The 27,643-nt window shown below is 55.3% G+C and overlaps 1 protein-coding gene across 1 annotated transcript; it reads left to right on the top strand.

The window, feature by feature from the left end:
- Positions 1–1,677: 1,677 nt before the first annotated feature.
- SLC35B2 (solute carrier family 35 member B2) lies at positions 1,678–14,245 on the top strand. The gene is made up of 4 exons (XM_075337906.1): positions 1,678–1,776; positions 9,298–9,488; positions 9,826–9,983; positions 13,041–14,245. The coding sequence occupies exons 1-4, from the start codon at positions 1,754–1,756 to the stop codon at positions 13,977–13,979; spliced, it is 1,311 nt and encodes a 436-aa protein (XP_075194021.1). The 5' UTR covers positions 1,678–1,753; the 3' UTR covers positions 13,980–14,245.
- The last annotated feature ends 13,398 nt before the right edge of the window (positions 14,246–27,643 follow it).

The following is a 27,643-nucleotide window of genomic DNA, read 5'->3' as shown; positions in this document are numbered from 1 at the left end:
TCCATAGATTACAGGGGTCTCCATAGATTACAGGGGTCTCCATAGATTACAGGGGTCTACATAGATTACAGGGATCTCCATATTTTATAGGGGCGTCCTTATATTATAGGGGTCTCCATAGATTATAGTGGTCTCCATAGATTACAGGGGTCTCCATAGATTACAGGGGTCTCCATAGATTATAGGGGCGTCCTTAGTTTATAGGGGTCTCCATAGATTATAGTGGTTTCCATAAATTACAGGGGTCTTCATAGAGATTACAAGGATCTCCATAGATTATAGGGACGTCCTTAGATTATAGGGGTCTCCATAGATTATAGTGGTCTCGATAGATTATAGGGGTCTCCATAGATCATAGGGGCATCCTTAGATTATAGAGGTGTCCATAGATTATAAGGGGTCTCCATATATTACAGGGTTCTCCATAGATTATAGGAGTGGCCATAGATGATAGGGGTCTCCATAGATTATAGTGGTCTCCATAAATTACAGGGGTCTTCATAGATTACAGGGGCCTCCATAGATTACAGGGGCCTCCATAGATTAGGGGTCTCCATAAATTACAGGGGTCTCCATAAATTATAGTGGTCTACATAGATTATAGGGGTCTCCATAGATTACAAAGATCTCCATAGATTATAGGGACGTCCTTAGACTATAGGGGTCTCCATAGATTATAGTGGTCTCGATAGATTACAGGGGTCTCCATAGATTTTAGGGGTCTCCATAGATTATAGGAGCCTCCATAAATTACCAGGGTCTCCATAGATTACAGGGGTCTCCATAGATTACAGGGGTCTACATAGATTACAGGGATCTCCATATTTTATAGGGGCGTCCTTATATTTATTATAGGGGTCTCCATAGATTATAGTGGTCTCCATAGATTACAGGGGTCTCCATAGATTATAGGGGCGTCCTTAGTTTATAGGGGTCTCCATAGATTATAGTGGTCTCCATAAATTACAGGGGTCTTCATAGATTACAGGGGTCTCCATAGATTACAAGGATCTCCATAGATTATAGGGACATCCTTAGATTATAGGGGTCTCCATAGATTATAGTGGTCTCGATAGATTATAGGGGTCTCCATAGATCATAGGGGCATCCTTAGATTATAGAGGTGTCCATAGATTATAGGGGTCTCCATAGATTATAGGAGTGGCCATAGATGATAGGGGTCTCCATAGATTATAGTGGTCTCCATAAATTACAGGGGTCTTCATAGATTACAGGGTCCTCCATAGATTACTGGGTCCTCCATAGATTACAGGGGCCTCCATAGATTAGGGGTCTCCATAAATTACAGGGGTCTCCATAAATTATAGTGGTCTACATAGATTATAGGGTTCTCCATAGATTACAAAAATCTCCATAGATTATAGGGACGTCCTTAGACTATAGGGGTCTCCATAGATTATAGTGGTCTCGATAGATTACAGGGGTCTCCATAGATTATAGGGGCGTCCATATATTATAGGGGTATCCATAGATCATAGGGGCATCCTTAGGTTATAGAGGTGTCCATAGATGATAGGGGTCTCCATAGATGATAGGGGTCTCCATAGATTAGATTACGGGGTCTCCATAGGCGGCAGTGCTGTAGTGTTCGGTGCCGGTAGGTGTCGCACGTTGCCGGTCACTCCCTCCTCCTCGCCGCCAGGTGTCGCTGTCCCGCGGGGCGGGGGTCGGTGGAGTCTGCGGCCGGAGACGTTTGTGTCCGTGAGATCATTGGTGAGCCGGTACCGGAGAGATGAGGAGCGCAGCCCGGAGCCGGTGAGTGACATCAGCGGAGACCGAACCGACAGCTAATGTGTCCCCCGGTGTATCCCCCTATAGTGTGTCCCCCCCCCCCCCCCTTCCCCGGTGTATCCCCCTGTAGCGTCCTTCTCCCAGTGTATCCCCCTATAGTGTGTGTCCCCCCCGGTGTATCCCCCTATAGTGTGTCCCCCCGGCCCCCCCCCCCCCGGTGTTTCCCCCTGTAGCGTCCTTCTCCCAGTGTATCCCCCTATAGTGTGTGTCCCCCCCGGTGTATCCTCCTATAGTGTGTCCCCCCCCCGGTGTATCCCCCTGTAGCGTCCTTCTCCCAGTGTATCCCCCTATAGTGTGTCCCCCCCCCGGTGTATCCGCCTATAGTGTGTCCCCCCCCCCCCCCCGGTGTATCCTATAGTGTCCCCCCCTCGGTGTATCCTCCTATAGTGTCCTGTCCTCCCCCCCCGATGTATCCCCCTATAGTGTCCCCCCCCCCCCGGTGTATCCTCCTATAGTGTCGTTGTCCCCCCGGTGTATCCTCCTATAGTGTCCTTCTCCCAGTGTATCTCCCTATAGTGTCCCACCCCCCCTGTGTATCCTCCTACAGTGTGTCCCCCCCGGTGTATCCTCCTATAGTGTCGTTCCCCCCGGTGTATCCTCCCATAGTGTCCCCCCCCCCCCCGGTGTATCCTCCCATAGTGTCGTTCCCCCCGGTGTATCCTCCCATAGTGTCGTTCCCCCCGGTGTATCCTCCCATAGTGTCGTTCCCCCCGGTGTGTCCTCCCATAGTGTCCCCCCCCCCCGTGTATCCTCCTATAGTGTCCCAACCCCCCCCCCCTGGTGTGTCCTCCTATAGTGTCCCCCCCGGTGTGTCCTCCTATAGTGTGTCCCCCCCCCCCCCCCCGGTGTATCCCCCTGTAGCGTCCTCCCAGTGTATCCCCCTATAGTGTGTCCCCCCCCCCTGGTGTATCCGCCTATAGTGTGTCCCCCCCCCCGGTGTATCCTCCTATAGTGTCCCCCCCCCGGTGTATCCCCCTATAGTGGTGTCCCCCCCCTCGGTGTATCCTCCTATAGTGTCCTGTCCTCCCCCCCTGATGTATCCCCCTATAGTGTCCCCCCCCCCCCGGTGTATCCTCCTATAGTGTCGTCGTCCCCCCGGTGTATCCTCCTATAGTGTCCTTCTCCCAGTGTATCTCCCTATAGTGTCCCCACCCCCCCCTGTGTATCCTCCTACAGTGTGTTCCCCCCCCCCTCCCCGGTGTATCCTCCTATAGTGTGTGTGTCCCCCCCCAGTGTATCCTCCTATAGTGTCCCCCCCCGGTGTATCCTCCCATAGTGTCGTCCCCCCCGGTGTATCCCTCCCATAGTGTCGTTCCCCCCGGTGTATCCTCCCATAGTGTCCCCCCCCCCCGTGTATCCTCCTATAGTGTCCCAAACCCCCCCCCCCCCCGGTGTGTCCTCCTATAGTGTCCCCCCCGGTGTGTCCCTCCTATAGTGTCCCCCCCCCCCGGTGTGTCCTCCTATGGTCTCCCCCCCCCCCCGGTGTGTCCTCCTATTGTGTCCCCCCCCCCCAGTGTGTCCTCCTATGGTGTCCCCCCCCCCCCCCCCCGGTGTGTCCTCCTATAGTGTCCCCCCCCGGTGTGTCCTATAGTGTGTCCCCCCCCCCGGTGTATCCTCCTATAGTGTCCCCCCCCCCCAGTGTATCCTCCTATAGTGTGCCCCCCCGGTGTATCCTTCTATAGTGTCCTCCCCCCAGTGTATCCTCCCATAATGTACCCTTTCCGGTGTATCCCCCCTATACTGCCCCCCCGGTGTATCCTCCTACACTGTTCACCCCCCCCCGGTGTACCCCCCTATACTGCCCCCCCCCGGTGTATCCCCCTATAGTGTGTCCCCCCCCCCCCGGTGTATCCTCCTATAGTGTCCTCCCCCTCGGTGTATCCTCCTATAGCGTCCTTGTCCCAGTGTGTCCCCCTATAGTGCCCCCCCCCCCCCCGGTGCATCCCTTTATAGTTTCCTCCCCCGGTGTATCCCCCTATAGTGTCCCCCCCGGTGTATCCCCCTATAGTGTCCCCCCCCCTGGTGTATCCCCCTATAGTGCCCTTTCCTCAGTTTTCTCCGGACTCCTCGCGCCTCGGTATGTGATTTTGGGGTGCAGTGGTTAGAGGCGCAGTGCGGGGTCTGTGAGGGTCTCTATCGGCCATCCCCTCCTCCGCCAGGAATGGTTTGGAGAGGGGGGACGCGTCTGAATTCCTCCATTCTTTGCCTTCTCTCCGCCGTGCAGACGTTTCCCTTCATACAGACCGGGCATTGTGACCTGTGCTCGTCCCACCAGGGGTTAACCCTCCCCGGAGCAGTCTGTACAGGAGGGTGTAACCCCCGCAGTGCCACTGCCCAGCGCACCCCCAACATCCTCACTACATGAGACAGGCAGGCCCCCAGAACATGCGGGGTTACATGGATGGGAAGTGTGGAGGGGCAGCACCGTTCCACAGCGCCGCTCCCCGCAGCCACCCCTACAGTCACTGCGCCGCTCCCCGCAGCCACCCCTGCAGTCACTGCGCCGCTCCCCGCAGCCACCCCTGCAGTCACTGCGCCGCTCCCCGCAGCCACCCCTGCAGTCACTGCGCCGCTCCCCGCAGCCACCCCTGCAGTCACTGCGCCGCTCCCCGCAGCCACCCCTGCAGTCACTGCGCCGCTCCCCGCAGCCACCCCTGCAGTCACTGCGCCGCTCCCCGCAGCCACCCCTGCAGTCACTGCGCCGCTCCCCGCAGCCACCCCCTGCAGTCACTGCGCCGCTCCCCGCAGCCACCCCTGCAGTCACTGCGCCGCTCCCCGCAGCCACCCCTGCAGTCACTGCGCCGCTCCCCGCAGCCACCCCTGCAGTCACTGCGCCGCTCCCCGCAGCCACCCCTGCAGTCACTGCGCCGCTCCCCGCAGCCACCCCCGCAGCCACCCCTGCAGTCACTGCGCCGCTCCCCGCAGCCACCCCTGCAGTCACTGCGCTGCTCCCCGCAACCACCCCCGCAGCCACCCCTGCAGTCACTGCGCCGCTCCCCGCAGCCACCCCTGCAGTCACTGCGCCGCTCCCCGCAGCACCCCTGCAGTCACTGCGCTGCTCCCCGCAACCACCCCCGCAGCCACCCCTGCAGTCACTGCGCCGCTCCCCGCAGCCACCCCTGCAGTCACTGCGCTGCTCCCAACCACCCCCGCAGCCACCCCTGCAGTCACTGCGCCGCTCCCCGCAGCCACCCCTGCAGTCACTGCGCTGCTCCCCGCAGCCACCCCTGCAGTCACTGCGCTGCTCCCCGCAACCACCCCTGCAGTCACTGCGCCGCTCCCCGCAACCACCCCTGCAGTCACCCCCCACTGTCACCCCCCTCAGTGACCGCACCACTCATCACAGTCAAACCCGCAGTCACCACACCACTCCTCCAGTCACCGTGCCGCCCCCCGCCGTCACCCCTACAGTCACCGCACCGCTCCTCGCAGTCACCCCCACTGTCACCCCTGCAGTCACTGCACCGCTCCTCGCAGTCACCCCCGCAGTCACCGCGCCACTGCTTAGTCACCCCCGCAGTCACCGCGCCACTGCTTAGTCACCCCCGCAGTCACCGCACCACTACTCCATCACCCCAACAGTCACCGTGCCGCTCCCCGCAGTCACCCCCACTGTCACCCCCGTAGTCACCGCGCCACTGCTTAGTCACCCCCGCAGTCACCGTGCCACTCCTCCATCACCCCACAGTCACCGCGCCTCTCTCCGCAGTCACTGGGCCCCTCAGTCACCGTGCTGCTCCCCGCAGTCACCGCCACTGTCACCCCCGCAGTCACCGTGCCACTGCTTAGTCACCCCTGCAGTCACTGCGCCACTCCCCGCAACCACCCGTGCAGTCACTGCGCCGCTCCCCGCGGCCACCCCTGCAGTCACCCCCACTGTCACCCCCTCAGTGACCACACCACTCATCACAGTCAAACCCGCAGTCACCACACCACTCCTCCATCACCCCCGCAGTCACCGCACCGCCCCCCGCCGTCACCCCTACAGTCACCGCTCCTCGCAGTCACCCCCGCAGTCACCGCGCCTCTGCTTAGTCACCCCCGCAGTCACCGCACCACTCCTCCATCACCCCACAGTCACCGCGCCGCTCCCCGCAGTCACCCACACAGTCACCGCGCCGTTCCCCGCAGTCACCCCCGCAGTCACCCCCACTGTCACCCCCGCAGTCACCCCCGCAGTCACCCCTGCAGTCACCGCGCCACTGCTTAGTCACCCCTGCAGTCACCGCGCCACTGCTTAGTCACCCCCGCAGTCACCGTGCCACTCCTCCATCACCCCACAGTCACCGCGCCTCTCTCCGCAGTCACTGGGCCCCACAGTCACCGTGCCATTCCTCACAGTCACCACCCATAGACACCACGCCGCTCCCCGCAGTCACCCCCTCAGTCACTGGGACCCCGCAGTCACCCCCACTGTCACCCGCGCCGCCCCCCGCAGTCACCCCCACTGTCACCGCACCGCCCCCCGCAGTCACTCCGCCTTCACTTGTGCTTGCCCCTATCAGGTGTTACTGTTATTGTGAACAGTTATAACCAAGCTGAAGATGACGCGCTATTTCCTTTGTATTTTAAGTAAAAAAAACAAAAATAAAAAATATTTTCATCATTTACATTTCAAAAATTACAAAAAATGAAATGGACTGATGCAAAAGTTTGTGCACCCTTGAAAATTTGTGTGCTCAGATAACTGTGACTGAGGTCTTAATTAACCAGTTAGGATCATGGCTCGTTCTCTATCATCAGGTGATGAAAAGAGCTTTATAAACACCCGGCCTCCTCTAACCTTGTGCCAAAAGCAGCAGCCATGGGCTCTTCTAAGCAGCTGCCTAGCACTCTGAAAATGGTGGAGGCCACAATGCAGGAGAAGGCTATAAGAAGATAGCAAAGCGTTTCCAATTCGCCCTTTCCTCAGTTCAAAATGTAATTAAGAAATGGCTGTTGCCAGGAACAGTGAAGATCAGGTCTGAAGACCAAGCAACAGTTCTGTGAGACCTGCTGGTAGGAGGCAAGAGGCAAATCAGAGCCCCTGCGTGACTGCAAAAGACCTTCAGGAAGATTCAGCAGACTCTGGAGTTGTGGTGCATTGTTCTGCTGTTCAGAGACACCTGCAGAAATGGGACCTTCATGAAAGAGTCATCAGAAGAAACCTCTCCTGCATCCTCACCAGAAAAGTCAGCGTCAGAAGTCTGCGAAAGATCATCTAACCAAGGCTGATGTATTCTGGAAACACGTCCTGTGGAGCGATGAGGATAAAATACAACGCTATGGCCACAATGATCAAAGGTCTGTGTGGAGAAAAAAGGCACAGAACTTCAGGAAAATAACATCCACCAACCATTAAGCATGGAGGTGGATCAATCATGCTTTAGGGTTGTGTTGAAGCCAATGGCACAGGGAACATTTCACGGGTAGAGGGAAGAGTGGATTCAATAAAACTTCAACAAATTCTTGATAAAAACATATCATATGTATAACGGCTGAAGGTGAAAAGAGGAGACTAGAGGACGGCTTCTACAAATGGATAATCATAAACACACGTCACAATCCACAACAGACGACCTCAAAAGGCACAAGCTGAAGATTTTACAGTGGTCCTCACAGTCCCCTGATCTGAACATCATTGAAAATCTGTGGCTAGAAAAAAACTCTGCATACAAGACGAGCCAGGAATCTCACAGAACCGGAAGACGTCTCCAAAGAAGAGCAGCGCATGCAAGACGAGCCAGGAATCTCACAGAACTGGAAGACGTCTCCAAGGAAGAGCAGAGCATGCAAGACGAGCCAGGAATCTCACAGAACCGGAAGACGTCTCCAAGGAAGAGCAGTGCATGCAAGACGAGCCAGGAATCTCACAGAACTGGAAGACGTCTCTAAGGAAGAGCAGAGCATGGAAGACGAGCCAGGAATCTCACAGAACCGGAAGACGTCTCCAAAGAAGAGCAGTGCATGCAAGACGAGCCATGAATCTCACAGAACTGGAAGACATCTCCAAAGAAGAGCAGAGCATGCAAGACGAGCCAGGAATCTCACAGAACTGGAAGACGTCTCTAAGGAAGAGCAGAGCATGGGAGACGAGCCAGGAATCTCACAGAACCAGAAGACATCTCCAAAGAAGAGCAGTGCATGCAAGACGAGCCAGGAATCTCACAGAACTGGAAGACGTCTCTAAGGAAGAGCAGAGCATGGGAGACAAGCCAGGAATCTCACAGAACTGGAAGACGTCTCCAAAGAAGAGCAGAGCATGCAAGACGAGACAGGAATCTCACAGAACTGGAAGACGTCTCCAAGGAAGAGAAGAGCATGGGAGACAAGCCAGGAATCTCACAGAACTGGAAGACATCTCCAAGGAAGAGCAGTGCATGTACAATATGCCAGGAATCTCACAGAACTGGAAGACGTCTCCAAGGAAGAGCAGAGCATGGGAGACGAGCCAGGAATCTCACAGAACTGGAAGACATCTCCAAGGAAGAGCAGTGCATGCGAGACGAGCCAGGAATCTCACAGAATTGGAAGACGTCTCCAAAGAAGAGTAGTGCATGCAAGACGAGCCAGGAATCTCACAGAACTGGAAGATGTCTCCAAGGAAGAGCAGAGCATGGAAGACAAGCCAGGAATCTCACAGAACCGGAAGACGTCTCCACGGAAGAGCAGTGCATGCAACATGAGCCATGAATCTCACAGAACTGGAAGACATCTCCAAGGAAGAGCAGTACATGCAAGACGAGCCAGGAATCTCACAGAACTGGGAGACGAGCCAGGAATCTCACAGAACTGGAAGACATCTCCAAGGAAAAATGAAGGAAAATTCCTGAAACAAGAATTGAAAGACCATTGGCTGCTACAAAAAGTGTTTACAAGCTGTGATACTTGCCAAAGCGCTACTAGGTACTAACCATGCAGGGTGCCAAAACTTTTGCATCAGCTTATTTTCCTTTTTTGTTAATTTAAAAATGTAGAAGGTGAAAATATGTTTTTGGGGTTTTTTTTGCCTAAAATACACCGGGAACGCGTCCTCTGTAACGTTCTGTCTCTTACAGATCGTTTCATCTGCACCTTGTATAACTGTTCACAGACTTTCACATCCCCGCGGCGGAGGGTCCGGCCATAGTCTGCCTCTGTAATTGTGTTAGGGGGGAGTATCAGCAGCACATTAACCCCTGACCTCCTGGAGCCAGATGTGGCTGACCTCCTCTCCGGATGCACAGGCCGGTTGTCAGCAGTGATCTCGGACGCTTTGGTCTGTGCAGATAACGTTATCAGTAACGGCCATCGCGTTATCTGCAGGACAGCGACACACGAGCCTCTCATTAGTTATGGCCGCCGCTCCTGTGCTGGAGGATTGGGGAACACGAGGGCGGCTGCTTGGTGTCAGGGGTCCCATCATGCTCGGGGGTCAATGGTTGGTGCAGGCGCCATAACCGCACCAGATCCTGGTATGATGGGGGTGGTAGTACTTTGTATTTATGCTTCTCTCCTTCTCCCCAGGTCTTTGCTCCTCCTGGTTATCCTCCTGGGGGTCTCTGCTGAAGAGCCGCCCCCCGCAGCCTCCTCTCCGGACGCATGGACAGACTTCTGGCTGCTGCGCTTCATGGTGAATGTAGCTGGTTACGGCACAATACTGATACCGGGATACCTGCTCATACACTACTTCAAACGCCGCAACTACCTGGAGACGGGTGAGTGATATCCACCAGCGCGGGGAATGCCTTGGGCCCGCCGGCGCGGGGGATGCCTTGGGCCCGCCGGCGCGGGGGATGCCTTGGGCCCGCCGGCGCGGGGGATGCCTTGGGCCCGCCGGCGCGGGGGATGCCTTGGGCCCGCCGGCGCGGGGGATGCCTTGGGCCCGCCGGCGCGGGGGATGCCTTGGGCCCGCCGGCGCGGGGGATGCCTTGGGCCCGCCGGCGCGGGATGCTTTTTTAGTGACTTGGATGGTGCGTGCCTTCAGTGCCATTTTTCAGGCTGGCTTCCTGGCCTCCACAGTTGTCCTTACTCTTGTCTCTCGTTGCGCCGCAGGTCGCGGGATCTGTTTTCCTGTGGTGAAATCTTGTGTATTTGGGCACGATTCAAAGTCACTGGCAGCCGATGACCCGACATCCAGCGCCCGAGTAGATGGGGACCCCTCCACCACACAGCAAGCCTTCAAACTGCTCTTCTGTGCTGCCGGCCTCCAAGTAAGAGCAACACTGCCACAATTGTTTTCTTCTAATCAGCCTTCATCATTCAAACACCTCTGCCCCCCCCTCCAGCCCTCCCCGTCCCACTTCCTCCGGCCTTGCTCTGCCTTCCCGTCCCCTTTCTTCCGACCTCACTCTGCCTTCCCCGTCTCCTTTCCTCCAGCCTCGCTTGGTTGTCCCCTTTCCTCCGGTCTCGCCCGGCCCCCCTAGTCCCCTTTCCTCCGGCCTCGCCCGGACCCCTAGTCCCCTTTCCTCCGGCCTCGCCCGGCCCCCCTAGTCCCCTTTCTTCCGGCCTCGCCCGGCCCCCCTAGTCCCCTTTCCTCCGGTCTCGCCCGGCCCCCCTAGTCCCCTTTCCTCCGGTCTCGCCCGGCCCCCCTAGTCCCCTTTCCTCCGGTCTCGCCCGGCCCCCCTAGTCCCCTTTCCTCCGGTCTCGCCCGGCCCCCCTAGTCCCCTTTCCTCCGGTCTCGCCCGGCCCCCCTAGTCCCCTTTCCTCCGGTCTCGCCCGGCCCCCCTATTCCCCTTTCCTCCGGTCTCGCCCGGCCCCCCTAGTCCCCTTTCCTCCGGTCTCGCCCGGCCCCCCTAGTCCCCTTTCCTCCGGTCTCGCCCGGCCCCCCTAGTCCCCTTTCCTCCGGTCTCGCCCGGCCCCCCTAGTCCCCTTTCCTCCGGCCTCGACCGGCCCCCCTAGTCCCCTTTCCTCCGGCCTCGCCCGGCCCCCCTAGTCCCCTTTCCTCCGGCCTCGCTCGGCCCTCCCCGTCCCCTTTCCTCCGGCCTCGCTCGGCCCTCCCCGTCCCCTTTCCTCCGGCCTCGCTCGGCCCTCCCCGTCCCCTTTCCTCCGGCCTCGCTCGGCCCTCCCCGTCCCCTTTCCTCCGGCCTCGCTCGGCCCTCCCCGTCCCCTTTCCTCCGGCCTCGCTCGGCCCTCCCCGTCCCCTTTCCTCCGGCCTCGCTCGGCCCTCCCCGTCCCCTTTCCTCCGGCCTCGCTCGGCCCTCCCCGTCCCCTTTCCTCCGGCCTCGCTCGGCCCTCCCCGTCCCCTTTCCTCCGGCCTCGCTCGGCCCTCCCCGTCCCCTTTCCTCCGGCCTCGCTCGGCCCTCCCCGTCCCCTTTCCTCCGGCCTCGCTCGGCCCTCCCCGTCCCCTTTCCTCCGGCCTCGCTCGGCCCTCCCCGTCCCCTTTCCTCCGGCCTCGCTCGGCCCTCCCCGTCCCCTTTCCTCCGGCCTCGCTCGGCCCTCCCCGTCCCCTTTCCTCCGGCCTCGCTCGGCCCTCCCCGTCCCCTTTCCTCCGGCCTCGCTCGGCCCTCCCCGTCCCCTTTCCTCCGGCCTCGCTCGGCCCCCCTAGTCCCCTTTCCTCCGGCCTCGCCCGGCCCCCCTAGTCCCCTTTCCTCCGGTCTCGCCCGGCCCCCCTAGTCCCCTTTCCTCCGGTCTCGCCCGGCCCCCCTAGTCCCCTTTCCTCCGGTCTCGCCCGGCCCCCCTATTCCCCTTTCCTCCGGTCTCGCCCGGCCCCCCTATTCCCCTTTCCTCCGGTCTCGCCCGGCCCCCCTATTCCCCTTTCCTCCGGCCTCGCCCGGCCCCCCTATTCCCCTTTCCTCCGGCCTCGCCCGGCCCCCCTATTCCCCTTTCCTCCGGCCTCGCTCGGCCCTCCCCGTCCCCTTTCCTCCGGCCTCGCTCGGCCCTCCCCGTCCCCTTTCCTCCGGCCTCGTTCGGCCCTCCCCGTCCCCTTTCCTCCGGCCTTGCTCTGCCTTCCCGTCCCCTTTCTTCCGACCTCACTCGGCCTTCCCCGTCTCCTTTCCTCCAGCCTCGCTTGGTTGTCCCCTTTCCTCCGGTCTCGCCCGGCCCCACTAGTCCCCTTTCCTCCGGCCTCGACCGGCTCCCCTAGTCCCCTTTCCTCCGGCCTCGACCGGCCCCCCTAGTCCCCTTTCCTCCGGCCTCGACCGGCCCCCCTAGTCCCCTTTCCTCCGGCCTCGCCCGGCCCCCCTAGTCCCCTTTCCTCCGGCCTTGCCCGGCCCCCCTAGTCCCCTTTCCTCCGGTCTCGCCCGGCCCCCCCTAGTCCCCTTTCCTCCGGTCTCGCCCGGCCCCCCTATTCCCCTTTCCTCCGGTCTCGCCCGGCCCCCCTATTCCCCTTTCCTCCGGCCTCGCTCGGCCCTCCCCGTCCCCTTTCCTCCGGCCTCGCTCGGCCCTCCCCGTCCCCTTTCCTCCGGCCTCGTTCGGCCCTCCCCGTCCCCTTTCCTCCGGCCTCGCTCTGCCTTCCCGTCCCCTTTCTTCCGACCTCACTCGGCCTTCCCCGTCTCCTTTCCTCCAGCCTCGCTTGGTTGTCCCCTTTCCTCCGGTCTCGCCCGGCCCCCCTAGTCCCCTTTCCTCCGGCCTCGACCGGCCCCCCTAGTCCCCTTTCCTCCGGCCTCGACCGGCCCCCCTAGTCCCCTTTCCTCCGGCCTCGACCGGCCCCCCTAGTCCCCTTTCCTCCGGCCTCGCCCGGCCCCCCTAGTCCCCTTTCCTCCGGCCTCGCTCGGCCCTCCCCGTCCCCTTTCCTCCGGCCTCGCTCGGCCCTCCCCGTCCCCTTTCCTCCGACCTCGCTCGGCCCTCCCCGTCCTCTTTCCTCCGGCCTCGCTCGGCCCTCCCCGTCCCCTTTCCTCCGGCCTCGCTCGGCCCTCCCCGTCCCCTTTCCTCCGGCCTCGCTCGGCCCTCCCCGTCCCCTTTCCTCCGGCCTCGCTCGGCCCTCCCCGTCCCCTTTCCTCCGGCCTCGCTCGGCCCTCCCCGTCCCCTTTCCTCCGGCCTCGCTCGGCCCTCCCCGTCCCCTTTCTTCCGGCCTCGCTCGGCCCTCCCCGTCCCCTTTTCCTCCGGCCTCGCTCGGCCCTCCCCGTCCCCTTTCCTCCGGCCTCGCTCGGCCCTCCCCGTCCCCTTTCCTCCGGCCTCGCTCGGCCCTCCCCGTCCCCTTTCCTCCGGCCTCGCTCGGCCCTCCCCGTCCCCTTTCCTCCGGCCTCGCTCGGCCCTCCCCGTCCCCTTTCCTCTGGAGTCTCCCAGTTTCCGGGATCATTCTTCCCTCACACTTCTTCTTGTCTCCGCAGATCTCGTACCTGACCTGGGGTGTGTTGCAGGAGCGGGTGATGACCCGGACGTACTCCGCCAGTGAGCCCGGGACTCCGGGGGAGAAGTTCAGAGACTCTCAGTTCTTGGTGTTCATGAACCGTATCCTGGCTCTGACCGTGGCCGGCATTTACTGCGGCCTCACCAAGCAGCCGCGCCACGGGGCGCCCATGTACAAATACTCGTTTGCTTCCCTGTCCAACATCCTGAGCAGCTGGTGTCAGTACGAGGCGCTGAAGTTCATCAGTTTCCCCACACAGGTCTTGGCCAAGGCCTCCAAGGTCATCCCCGTCATGCTGATGGGAAAGCTGGTCTCCCACAAGAGCTACGAGTACTGGGAGTATCTCACTGCCGTCCTCATATCTGTGGGGGTCAGCATGTTCTTACTGTCTAACGGGGGAGGTCACCGCGCCTCGGGGGTCACCACCTTCTCCGGGGTGGTCATCCTGGCAGGATACATCGTGTTCGACAGCTTCACCTCCAACTGGCAGGACTCGCTCTTCAAGTACAAGATGTCGTCCGTGCAGATGATGTTCGGGGTGAACCTCTTCTCCTGCCTCTTCACTGTCTTCTCTCTGCTGGAACAGGGGGCTCTGCAGGACGCCATCCGCTTCATGTCGCGACACCCGGACTTCGCTTTCCACGCCGCCCTCCTGTCCGTGTGCTCGGCGTTCGGCCAGCTCTTCATATTCTACACCATAAACAAGTTTGGGGCGGCCATTTTCACCATCATCATGACTCTGCGCCAGGCGTTGGCCATCCTCTTGTCCTGTTTGCTCTACGGTCACCCGGTCACCCCGGTGGGAGCAGTTGGGGTAGCCGTGGTCTTTCTTGCCTTATTCCTCCGTGTCTATGCACGGGGAAGAATGAAGAAGAAGGGTAAGAAGGCGGCAGAAGCCGTGGTGATACAGAAGGTGTGACCGGGTGTGACGATCGGTGCGTCATACAATGGGGACTTGTGTGTGGCGGACCGCCAGGAGCGCCGCCTCTGGACTGAATGTGATCTCTGCGGGGAGCGCGGCAACCGCAGGGTGGATCCGGCCCCCGGGATGCAGCGCGGCAACCGCAGGGTGGATCCGGCCCCCGGAATACAGCGCAGCCGCCGCTCCCTAGGAGAAAACTTATTTTTTATTGTATTTGGGACTGGAATCTTCTCATTCTTATTAAACGACATTTACATTTTCCACCGATTTTTCATTTCATAATTTCATCAAACAAAATAGGTAAAAGATTCCAGCTCTGGAGGTCTGAATGTAACGTTCCCCAGAGGCAAAATAATAATACGACGATCTGAAACAAAGTGAAGTAACTGTCAAGGGAGGAATTTGGGTGAAGACTGGTAATGGAGTCTTCGTTTGGGATATGCAAAGACGGTGCCGTATTAGCTGTATACCAGTGCCGATGTATCAGACAATAAACACATAGACATGCTCTCCTTGAGCCAGCGTCATCAACTGAACTCCTGTATTGGAAAACACCCAATTATACAGAAAAGCTACTTTGGCCTTGAAGCTAAACAGGGAGTTCTCCACTCCTTAATTTCTCACAGCATTTTGTAAAACACATCTTTGTTCCTTGCACATTCTTTCTGTGTGAACATTACTGATAAGACTTTTGCTCATTATTTGAAAACTTCCATTATTTGTACATCTGTTTACTTATCCTTGGTAACCCCTTCATGACTATACAACTTTGAACAGGGAGTATTATAGATCTGTGCAATTGCTACAATAGACAGACAGATTATTATACAACGACATCTACATTTTGATTATTTACATACACAGATATTCTTATTACGTTTAAACAAACATACTACGGCTCAGACGGCCTCCACAACTGTTCCGAAAGTAATATACAGCAGTGACATCACTGAGAACACCGCCTATCCATCACCAGAGATCAGCAGTGACATCACTGAGAACACCTCCTATCCATCACCCGAGATCAGCAGTGACATCACTGAGAACACCGCCTATCCATCACCCGAGATCAGCAGTGACATCACTGAGAACACCGCCTATCCATCACCAGAGATCAGCGGTGACATCACTGAGAACACCTCCTATCCATCATCAGTGATCAGCGGTGACATCACTGAGAACGCCGCCTATCCATCACCAGAGATCAGCGGTGACATCACTGAGAACACCGCCTATCCATCACCAGAGATCAGCAGTGACATCACTGAGAACACCGCCTATCCATCACCAGAGATCAGCAGTGACATCACTGAGAACACCTCCTATCCATCACCCGAGATCAGCAGTGACATCACTGAGAACACCGCCTATCCATCACCCGAGATCAGCAGTGACATCACTGAGAACACCTCCTATCCATCATCAGAGATCAGCGGTGACATCACTGAGAACACCTATCCATCATCAGTGATCAGCGGTGACATCACTGAGAACGCCGCCTATCCATCACCAGAGATCAGCGGTGACATCACTGAGAACGCCGCCTATCCATCACCAGAGATCAGCAGTGACATCACTGAGAACACCGCCTATCCATCACCAGAGATCAGCAGTGACATCACTGAGAACACCTCCTATCCATCACCCGAGATCAGCAGTGACATCACTGAGAACACCGCCTATCCATCACCCGAGATCAGCAGTGACATCACTGAGAACACCTCCTATCCATCATCAGAGATCAGCGGTGACATCACTGAGAACACCTATCCATCATCAGTGATCAGCGGTGACATCACTGAGAACGCCGCCTATCCATCACCAGAGATCAGCGGTGACATCACTGAGAACGCCGCCTATCCATCACCAAAGATCAGCGGTGACATCACTGAGAACACCGCCTATCCATCACCAGAGATCAGCAGTGACATCACTGAGAACACCGCCTATCCATCACCAGAGATCAGCAGTGACATCACTGAGAACACCTCCTACCCATCACCAGAGATCAGCGGTGACATCACTGAGAACACCTCCTATCCATCACCAGAGATCAGCGGTGACATCACTGAGAACACCGCCTATCCATCACCAGAGATCAGCGGTGACATCACTGAGAAAACCTCCTATCCATCACCAGAGATCAGCAGTGACATCACTGAGAACACCTCCTATCCATCACCAGAGATCAGCAGTGACATCACTGAGAACACCTCCTATCTATCACCAGAGATCAGCGGTGACATCACTGAGAACACCGCCTATCCATCACCAGAGATCAGCAGTGACATCACTGAGAACACCTCCTCTCCATCACCAGAGATCAGCGGTGACATCACTGAGAACACCGCCTATCCATCACCAGAGATCAGCGGTGACATCACTGAGAACACCTCCTATCCATCACCAGAGATCAGCGGTGACATCACTGAGAACACCTCCTATCCATCACCAGAGATCAGCGGTGACATCACTGAGAACACCTCCTATCCATCACCAGAGATCAGCGGTGACATCACTGAGAACACCTCCTACCCATCACCAGAGATCAGCGGTGACATCACTGAGAACACCTCCTACCCATCACCAGAGATCAGCGGTGACATCACTGAGAACACCTCCTATCCATCACCAGAGATCAGCGGTGACATCACTGAGAACACCGCCTATCCATCACCAGAGATCAGCGGTGACATCACTGAGAACACCGCCTATCCATCACCAGAGATCAGCTGTGACATCACTGAGAACACCTCCTATCCATCACCAGAGATCAGCAGTGACATCACTGAGAACACCGCCTATCCATCACCAGAGATCAGCTGTGACATCACTGAGAACACCGCCTATCCATCACCAGAGATCAGCTGTGACATCACTGAGAACACCGCCTATCCATCCCCAGAGATCAGCGGTGACATCACTGAGAACACCGCCAATCCATCCCCAGAGATCAGCGGTGACATCACTGAGAACACCTCCTATCCATCACCAGAGATCAGCGGTGACATCACTGAGAACACCTCCTATCCATCACCAGAGATCAGCGGTGACATCACTGAGAACACCACCTATCCATCACCAGAGATCAGCGGTGACATCACTGAGAACACCACCTATCCATCACCAGAGATCAGCGGTGACATCACTGAGAACACCTCCTATCCATCACCAGAGACCAGCGGTGACATCACTGAGAACACCTCCTATCCATCACCAGAGATCAGCGGTGACATCACTGAGAACACCTATCCATCACCAGAGATCAGCAGTGACATCACTGAGAACACCTCCTATCCATCACCAGAGATCAGTAGCGACATCACTGAGAACACCTATCCATCACGAGAGATCAGCAGTGACATCACTGAGAACACCACCTATCCATCACCAGAGATCAGCGGTGACATCACTGAGAACACCTCCTATCCATCACCAGAGATCAGCGGTGACATCACTGAGAACACCTATCCATCACCAGAGATCAGCGGTGACATCACTGAGAACACCTCCTATCCATCACCAGAGATCAGCGGTGACATCACTGAGAACACCACCTATCCATCACCAGAGATCAGCGGTGACATCACTGAGAACACCACCTATCCATCACCAGAGATCAGCGGTGACATCACTGAGAACACCTCCTATCCATCACCAGAGACCAGCGGTGACATCACTGAGAACACCTCCTATCCATCACCAGAGATCAGCGGTGACATCACTGAGAACACCTCCTATCCATCACCAGAGATCAGCGGTGACATCACTGAGAACACCGCCTATCCATCACCAGAGATCAGCGGTGACATCACTGAGAACACCGCCTATCCATCACCAGAGATCAGCTGTGACATCACTGAGAACACCTCCTATCCATCACCAGAGATCAGCAGTGACATCACTGAGAACACCGCCTATCCATCACCAGAGATCAGCTGTGACATCACTGAGAACACCGCCTATCCATCACCAGAGATCAGCTGTGACATCACTGAGAACACCGCCTATCCATCCCCAGAGATCAGCGGTGACATCACTGAGAACACCGCCAATCCATCCCCAGAGATCAGCGGTGACATCACTGAGAACACCTCCTATCCATCACCAGAGATCAGCGGTGACATCACTGAGAACACCTCCTATCCATCACCAGAGATCAGCGGTGACATCACTGAGAACACCACCTATCCATCACCAGAGATCAGCGGTGACATCACTGAGAACACCACCTATCCATCACCAGAGATCAGCGGTGACATCACTGAGAACACCTCCTATCCATCACCAGAGACCAGCGGTGACATCACTGAGAACACCTCCTATCCATCACCAGAGATCAGCGGTGACATCACTGAGAACACCTATCCATCACCAGAGATCAGCAGTGACATCACTGAGAACACCTCCTATCCATCACCAGAGATCAGTAGCGACATCACTGAGAACACCTATCCATCACGAGAGATCAGCAGTGACATCACTGAGAACACCACCTATCCATCACCAGAGATCAGCGGTGACATCACTGAGAACACCACCTATCCATCACCAGAGATCAGCGGTGACATCACTGAGAACACCTCCTATCCATCACCAGAGATCAGCGGTGACATCACTGAGAACACCTCCTATCCATCACCAGAGATCAGCGGTGACATCACTGAGAACACCGCCTATCCATCACCAGAGATCAGCGGTGACATCACTGAGAACACCTCCTATCCATCACCAGAGATCAGCGGTGACATCACTGAGAACACCTCCTATCCATCACCAGAGATCAGCGGTGACATCACTGAGAACACCTCCTATCCATCACCAGAGATCAGCGGTGACATCACTGAGAACACCTCCTATCCATCACCAGAGATCAGCGGTGACATCACTGAGAACACCTCCTATCTATCACCAGAGATCAGCGGTGACATCACTGAGAACACCACCTATCCATCACCAGAGATCAGCAGTGACATCACTGAGAACACCTATCCATCACCAGAGAACAGCAGTGACATCACTGAGAACACCGCCTATCCATCACCAGAGATCAGCAGTGACATCACTGAGAACGCCGCCTATCCATCACCAGAGAACAGCAGTGACATCACTGAGAACAACGCCTATCCATCACCAGAGATCAGCAGTGACATTACTGAGAACACCACCTATCCATCATCAGAGATCAGCGGTGACATCACTGAGAACACCTCCTATCCATCATCAGAGATCAGCGGTGACATCACTGAGAACACCTCCTATCCATCACCAGAGATCAGCGGTGACATCACTGAGAACACCGCCTATCCATCACCAGAGATCAGCGGTGACATCACTGAGAACACCGCCTATCCATCACAAAAGATCAGCAGTGACATCACTGAGAACACCGCCTATCCATCACCAGAGATCAGCGGTGACATCACTGAGAACACCTATCCATCACCAGAGATCAGCAGTGACATCACTGAGAACACCGACTATCCATCACCAGAGATCAGCAGTGACATCACTGAGAACAACGCCTATCCAGCACCAGAGATCAGCGGTGACATCACTGAGAACATCGCCTATCCATCACCAGAAATCAGCGGTGACATCACTGAGAACACCTCCTATCCATCACCAGAGATCAGCGGTGACATCACTGAGAACACCGCCTATCCATCACCAGAGATCAGAGGTGACATCACTGAGAACACCTCCTATCCATCACCAGAGATCAGCGGTGACATCACTGAGAACACCTCCTATCCATCACCAGAGATCAGCGGTGACATCACTGAGAACACCGCCTATCCATCACCAGAGATCAGCAGTGACATCACTGAGAACACCTCCTATCCATCACCAGAGATCAGCGGTGACATCACTGAGAACACCTCCTATCCATCACCAGAGATCAGCGGTGACATCACTGAGAACACCTATCCATCACCAGAGATCAGCAGTGACATCACTGAGAACACCTCCTATCCATCACCAGAGATCAGTAGTGACATCACTGAGAACACCTATCCATCACCAGAGATCAGCGGTGACATCACTGAGAACACCGCCTATCCATCACCAGAGATCAGCAGTGACATCACTGAGAACACCTCCTATCCATCACCAGAGATCAGCAGTGATATCACTGAGAACACCTCCTATCCATCACCAGAGATCAGCGGTGACATCACTGAGAACACCACCTATCCATCACCAGAGATCAGCAGTGACATCACTGAGAACACCTCCTATCCATCACCAGAGATCAGCAGTGACATCACTGAGAACACCTCCTATCCATCACCAGAGATCAGCGGTGACATCACTGAGAACTCCTCCTATCCATCACCAGAGATCAGCGGTGACATCACTGAGAACACCGCCTATCCATCACCAGAGATCAGCAGTGACATCACTGAGAACACCTCCTATCCATCACCAGAGATCAGCGGTGACATCACTGAGAACACCTCCTATCCATCACCAGAGATCAGCGGTGACATCACTGAGAACACCTCCTATCCATCACCAGAGATCAGCGGTGACATCACTGAGAACACCTATCCATCACCAGAGATCAGCGGTGACATCACTGAGAACACCTCCTATCCATCACCAGAGATCAGCGGTGACATCACTGAGAACACCTCCTATCCATCACCAGAGATCAGCTGTGACATCACTGAGAACACCTCCTATCCATCACCAGAGGTAAGCAGTGACATCACTGAGAACACCTCCTATCCATCACCAGAGATCAGCGGTGACATCACTGAGCACACCGCCTATCCATCACCAGAGATCAGCGGTGACATCACTGAGAACACCGCCTATCCATCACCAGAGATCAGCGGTGACATCACTGAGAACATCTATCCATCACCAGAGATCAGTAGTGACATCACTGAGAACACCTCCTATCCATCACCAGAGATCAGCAGTGACATCACTGAGAACACCGCCTATCCATCACCAGAGATCAGCAGTGACATCACTGAGAATGACATCACTGAGAACACCTCCTACCCATCACCAGAGATCAGCGGTGACATCACTGAGAACACCTCCTATCCATCACCAGAGATCAGCGGTCACATCACTGAGAACACCACCTATCCATCACCAGAGATCAGCGGTGACATCACTGAGAACACCTCCTATCCATCACCAGAGATCAGCGGTGACATCACTGAGAACACCTCCTATCCATCACCAGAGATCAGCAGTGACATCACTGAGAACACCTCGTATCCATCACCAGAGATCAGCGGTGACATCTCTGAGAACACCTCCTATCCATCACCAGAGATCAGCGGTGACATCACTGAGAACACCACCTATCCATCACCAGAGATCAGCAGTGACATCACTGAGAACACCTCCTATCTATCACCAGAGATCAGCGGTGACATCACTGAGAACACCGCCTATCCATCACCAGAGATCAGCAGTGACATCACTGAGAACACCTCCTCTCCATCACCAGAGATCAGCGGTGACATCACTGAGAACACCGCCTATCCATCACCAGAGATCAGCGGTGACATCACTGAGAACACCTCCTATCCATCACCAGAGATCAGCGGTGACATCACTGAGAACACCTCCTATCCATCACCAGAGATCAGCGGTGACATCACTGAGAACACCTCCTATCCATCACCAGAGATCAGCGGTGACATCACTGAGAACACCTCCTACCCATCACCAGAGATCAGCGGTGACATCACTGAGAACACCTCCTACCCATCACCAGAGATCAGCGGTGACATCACTGAGAACACCTCCTATCCATCACCAGAGATCAGCGGTGACATCACTGAGAACACCGCCTATCCATCACCAGAGATCAGCGGTGACATCACTGAGAACACCTCCTATCCATCACCAGAGATCAGCGGTGACATCACTGAGAACACCTCCTATCCATCACCAGAGATCAGCGGTGACATCACTGAGAACACCGCCTATCCATCACCAGAGATCAGCGGTGACATCACTGAGAAAACCTCCTATCCATCACCAGAGATCAGCAGTGACATCACTGAGAACACCTCCTATCCATCACCAGAGATCAGCAGTGACATCACTGAGAACACCTCCTATCTATCACCAGAGATCAGCGGTGACATCACTGAGAACACCGCCTATCCATCACAAGAGATCAGCAGTGACATCACTGAGAACACCTCCTCTCCATCACCAGAGATCAGCGGTGACATCACTGAGAACACCGCCTATCCATCACCAGAGATCAGCGGTGACATCACTGAGAACACCTCCTATCCATCACCAGAGATCAGCGGTGACATCACTGAGAACACCTCCTATCCATCACCAGAGATCAGCGGTGACATCACTGAGAACACCTCCTATCCATCACCAGAGATCAGCGGTGACATCACTGAGAACACCTCCTACCCATCACCAGAGATCAGCGGTGACATCACTGAGAACACCTCCTACCCATCACCAGAGATCAGCGGTGACATCACTGAGAACACCTCCTATCCATCACCAGAGATCAGCGGTGACATCACTGAGAACACCGCCTATCCATCACCAGAGATCAGCGGTGACATCACTGAGAACACCTCCTATCCATCACCAGAGATCAGCGGTGACATCACTGAGAACACCGCCTATCCATCACCAGAGATCAGCTGTGACATCACTGAGAACACCGCCTATCCATCCCCAGAGATCAGCGGTGACATCACTGAGAACACCGCCAATCCATCACCAGAGATCAGCGGTGACATCACTGAGAACACCTCCTATCCATCACCAGAGATCAGCGGTGACATCACTGAGAACACCGCCTATCCATCACCAGAGATCAGCAGTGACATCACTGAGAACACCGCCTATCCATCACCAGAGATCAGCAGTGACATCACTGAGAACACCTCCTATCCATCACCAGAGATCAGCGGTGACATCACTGAGAACACCTCCTATCCATCACCAGAGATCAGCGGTGACATCACTGAGAACACCACCTATCCATCACCAGAGATCAGCGGTGACATCACTGAGAACACCACCTATCCATCACCAGAGATCAGCGGTGACATCACTGAGAACACCTCCTATCCATCACCAGAGATCAGCGGTGACATCACTGAGAACACCTCCTATCCATCACCAGAGATCAGCGGTGACATCACTGAGAACACCTTTTATCCATCACCAGAGATCAGCAGTGACATCACTGAGAACACCTCCTATCCATCACCAGAGATCAGCGGTGACATCACTGAGAACACCTTTTATCCATCACCAGAGATCAGCAGTGACATCACTGAGAACACCTCCTATCCATCACCAGAGATCAGCGGTGACATCACTGAGAACACCTCCTATCCATCACCAGAGATCAGCGGTGACATCACTGAGAACACCTCCTATCCATCACCAGAGATCAGCGGTGACATCACTGAGAACACCTATCCATCACCAGAGATCAGCGGTGACATCACTGAGAACACCTCCTATCCATCACCAGAGATCAGCGGTGACATCACTGAGAACACCTCCTATCCATCACCAGAGATCAGCTGTGACATCACTGAGAACACCTCCTATCCATCACCAGAGGTCAGCAGTGACATCACTGAGAACACCTCCTATCCATCACCAGAGATCAGCGGTGACATCACTGAGCACACCGCCTATCCATCACCAGAGATCAGCGGTGACATCACTGAGAACACCGCCTATCCATCACCAGAGATCAGCGGTGACATCACTGAGAACATCTCCTATCCATCACCAGAGATCAGTAGTGACATCACTGAGAACACCGCCTATCCATCACCAGAGATCAGCGGTGACATCACTGAGAACATCTCCTATCCATCACCAGAGATCAGCAGTGACATCACTGAGAACACCGCCTATCCATCACCAGAGATCAGCGGTGACATCACTGAGAACATCTCCTATCCATCACCAGAGATCAGCAGTGACATCACTGAGAACACCGCCTATCCATCACCAGAGATCAGCAGTGACATCACTGAGAATGACATCACTGAGAACACCTCCTACCCATCACCAGAGATCAGCGGTGACATCACTGAGAACACCTCCTATCCATCACCAGAGATCAGCGGTCACATCATTGAGAACACCACCTATCCATCACCAGAGATCAGCGGTGACATCACTGAGAACACCTCCTATCCATCACCAGAGATCAGCGGTGACATCACTGAGAACACCTCCTATCCATCACCAGAGATCAGCAGTGACATCACTGAGAACACCTCGTATCCATCACCAGAGATCAGCGGTGACATCTCTGAGAACACCTCCTATCCATCACCAGAGATCAGCGGTGACATCACTGAGAACACCGCCTATCCATCACCAGAGATCAGCGGTGACATCACTGAGAAAACCTCCTATCCATCACCAGAGATCAGCAGTGACATCACTGAGAACACCTCCTATCCATCACCAGAGATCAGCAGTGACATCACTGAGAACACCTCCTATCTATCACCAGAGATCAGCGGTGACATCACTGAGAACACCGCCTATCCATCACCAGAGATCAGCAGTGACATCACTGAGAACACCTCCTCTCCATCACCAGAGATCAGCGGTGACATCACTGAGAACACCGCCTATCCATCACCAGAGATCAGCGGTGACATCACTGAGAACACCTCCTATCCATCACCAGAGATCAGCGGTGACATCACTGAGAACACCTCCTATCCATCACCAGAGATCAGCGGTGACATCACTGAGAACACCTCCTATCCATCACCAGAGATCAGCGGTGACATCACTGAGAACACCTCCTACCCATCACCAGAGATCAGCGGTGACATCACTGAGAACACCTCCTACCCATCACCAGAGATCAGCGGTGACATCACTGAGAACACCTCCTATCCATCACCAGAGATCAGCGGTGACATCACTGAGAACACCGCCTATCCATCACCAGAGATCAGCGGTGACATCACTGAGAACACCGCCTATCCATCACCAGAGATCAGCTGTGACATCACTGAGAACACCTCCTATCCATCACCAGAGATCAGCAGTGACATCACTGAGAACACCGCCTATCCATCACCAGAGATCAGCTGTGACATCACTGAGAACACCGCCTATCCATCACCAGAGATCAGCTGTGACATCACTGAGAACACCGCCTATCCATCCCCAGAGATCAGCGGTGACATCACTGAGAACACCGCCAATCCATCCCCAGAGATCAGCGGTGACATCACTGAGAACACCTCCTATCCATCACCAGAGATCAGCGGTGACATCACTGAGAACACCTCCTATCCATCACCAGAGATCAGCGGTGACATCACTGAGAACACCACCTATCCATCACCAGAGATCAGCGGTGACATCACTGAGAACACCACCTATCCATCACCAGAGATCAGCGGTGACATCACTGAGAACACCTCCTATCCATCACCAGAGACCAGCGGTGACATCACTGAGAACACCTCCTATCCATCACCAGAGATCAGCGGTGACATCACTGAGAACACCTATCCATCACCAGAGATCAGCAGTGACATCACTGAGAACACCTCCTATCCATCACCAGAGATCAGTAGCGACATCACTGAGAACACCTATCCATCACGAGAGATCAGCAGTGACATCACTGAGAACACCACCTATCCATCACCAGAGATCAGCGGTGACATCACTGAGAACACCACCTATCCATCACCAGAGATCAGCGGTGACATCACTGAGAACACCTCCTATCCATCACCAGAGATCAGCGGTGACATCACTGAGAACACCTCCTATCCATCACCAGAGATCAGCGGTGACATCACTGAGAACACCGCCTATCCATCACCAGAGATCAGCGGTGACATCACTGAGAACACCTCCTATCCATCACCAGAGATCAGCGGTGACATCACTGAGAACACCTCCTATCCATCACCAGAGATCAGCGGTGACATCACTGAGAACACCTCCTATCCATCACCAGAGATCAGCGGTGACATCACTGAGAACACCTCCTATCCATCACCAGAGATCAGCAGTGACATCACTGAGAACACCTCTTATCCATCACCAGAGATCAGCGGTGACATCACTGAGAACACCTCCTATCCATCACCAGAGATCAGCGGTGACATCACTGAGAACAACTCCTATCCATCACCAGAGATCAGCGGTGACATCACTGAGAACACCTCCTACCCATCACCAGAGATCAGCGGTGACATCACTGAGAACACCTCCTATCCATCACCAGAGATCAGCGGTGACATCACTGAGAACACCGCCTATCCATCACCAGAGATCAGCGGTGACATCACTGAGAACACCTCCTATCCATCACCAGAGATCAGCGGTGACATCACTGAGAACACCTCCTATCCATCACCAGAGATCAGCGGTGACATCACTGAGAACACCTCCTATCCATCACCAGAGATCAGCGGTGACATCACTGAGAACACCTCCTATCCATCACCAGAGATCAGCGGTGACATCACTGAGAACACCTCCTATCCATCACCAGAGATCAGCGGAGACATCACTGAGAACACCGCCTATCCATCACCAGAGATCAGCAGTGACATCACTGAGAACACCTCCTATCCATCACCAGAGATCAGCAGTGACATCACTGAGAACACCTCCTATCCATCACCAGAGATCAGCGGTGACATCACTGAGAACACCGCCTATCCATCACCAGAGATCAGCGGTGACATCACTGAGAACACCGCCTATCCATCACCAGAGATCAGCGGTGACATCATTGAGAACACCGCCTATCCATCACCAGAGATCAGCGGTGACATCACTGAGAACACCTCCTATCCATCACCAGAGATCAGCGGTGACATCACTGAGAACACCTCCTATCCATCACCAGAGATCAGCGGTGACATCACTGAGAACACCGCCTATCCATCACCAGAGATCAGCGGTGACATCACTGAGAACACCGCCTATCCATCACCAGAGATCAGCGGTGACATCACTGAGAACACCTCCTATCCATCACCAGAGATCAGCGGTGACATCACTGAGAACACCTCCTATCCATCACCAGAGATCAGCGGTGACATCACTGAGAACACCTCCTATCCATCACCAGAGATCAGCGGTGACATCACTGAGAACACCTCCTATCCATCACCAGAGATCAGCGGAGACATCACTGAGAACACCGCCTATCCATCACCAGAGATGAGCAGTGACATCACTGAGAACACCTCCTATCCATCACCAGAGATCAGCAGTGACATCACTGAGAACACCTCCTATCCATCACCAGAGATCAGCAGTGACATCACTGAGACCACCTCCTATCCATCACCCGAGATCAGCAGTGACATCACTGAGAACACCGCCTATCCATCACCAGAGATCAGCGGTGACATCACTGAGAACACCTCCTATCTATCACCAGAGATCAGCGGTGACATCACTGAGAACACCACCTATCCATCACCAGAGATCAGCAGTGACATCACTGAGAACACCTCCTATCCATCACCAGAGAACAGCAGTGACATCACTGAGAACACCGCCTATCCATCACCAGAGATCAGCAGTGACATCACTGAGAACGCCGCCTATCCATCACCAGAGAACAGCAGTGACATCACTGAGAACAACGCCTATCCATCACCAGAGATCAGCAGTGA

Source organism: Anomaloglossus baeobatrachus, chromosome 3 (genome assembly GCF_048569485.1).
Source record: "Anomaloglossus baeobatrachus isolate aAnoBae1 chromosome 3, aAnoBae1.hap1, whole genome shotgun sequence".
NCBI classification, from domain to species: domain Eukaryota; kingdom Metazoa; phylum Chordata; class Amphibia; order Anura; family Aromobatidae; genus Anomaloglossus; species Anomaloglossus baeobatrachus.
The sequence above is the reverse complement of the archived record's forward strand: the minus strand, read 5'-3'. Positions and strand labels throughout refer to the sequence as shown.

Coding starts and splice junctions, on each gene's coding strand:
- SLC35B2 (XM_075337906.1), top strand. CDS start 1,754: ATGAGGAGCGCAGCCCGGAGCCG. Junction 1,777..9,297: donor AGGAGCGCAGCCCGGAGCCG/GTGAGTGACATC, acceptor CCTTCTCCCCAG/GTCTTTGCTCCTCCTGGTTA. Junction 9,984..13,040: donor TCTGTGCTGCCGGCCTCCAA/GTAAGAGCAACA, acceptor TTGTCTCCGCAG/ATCTCGTACCTGACCTGGGG.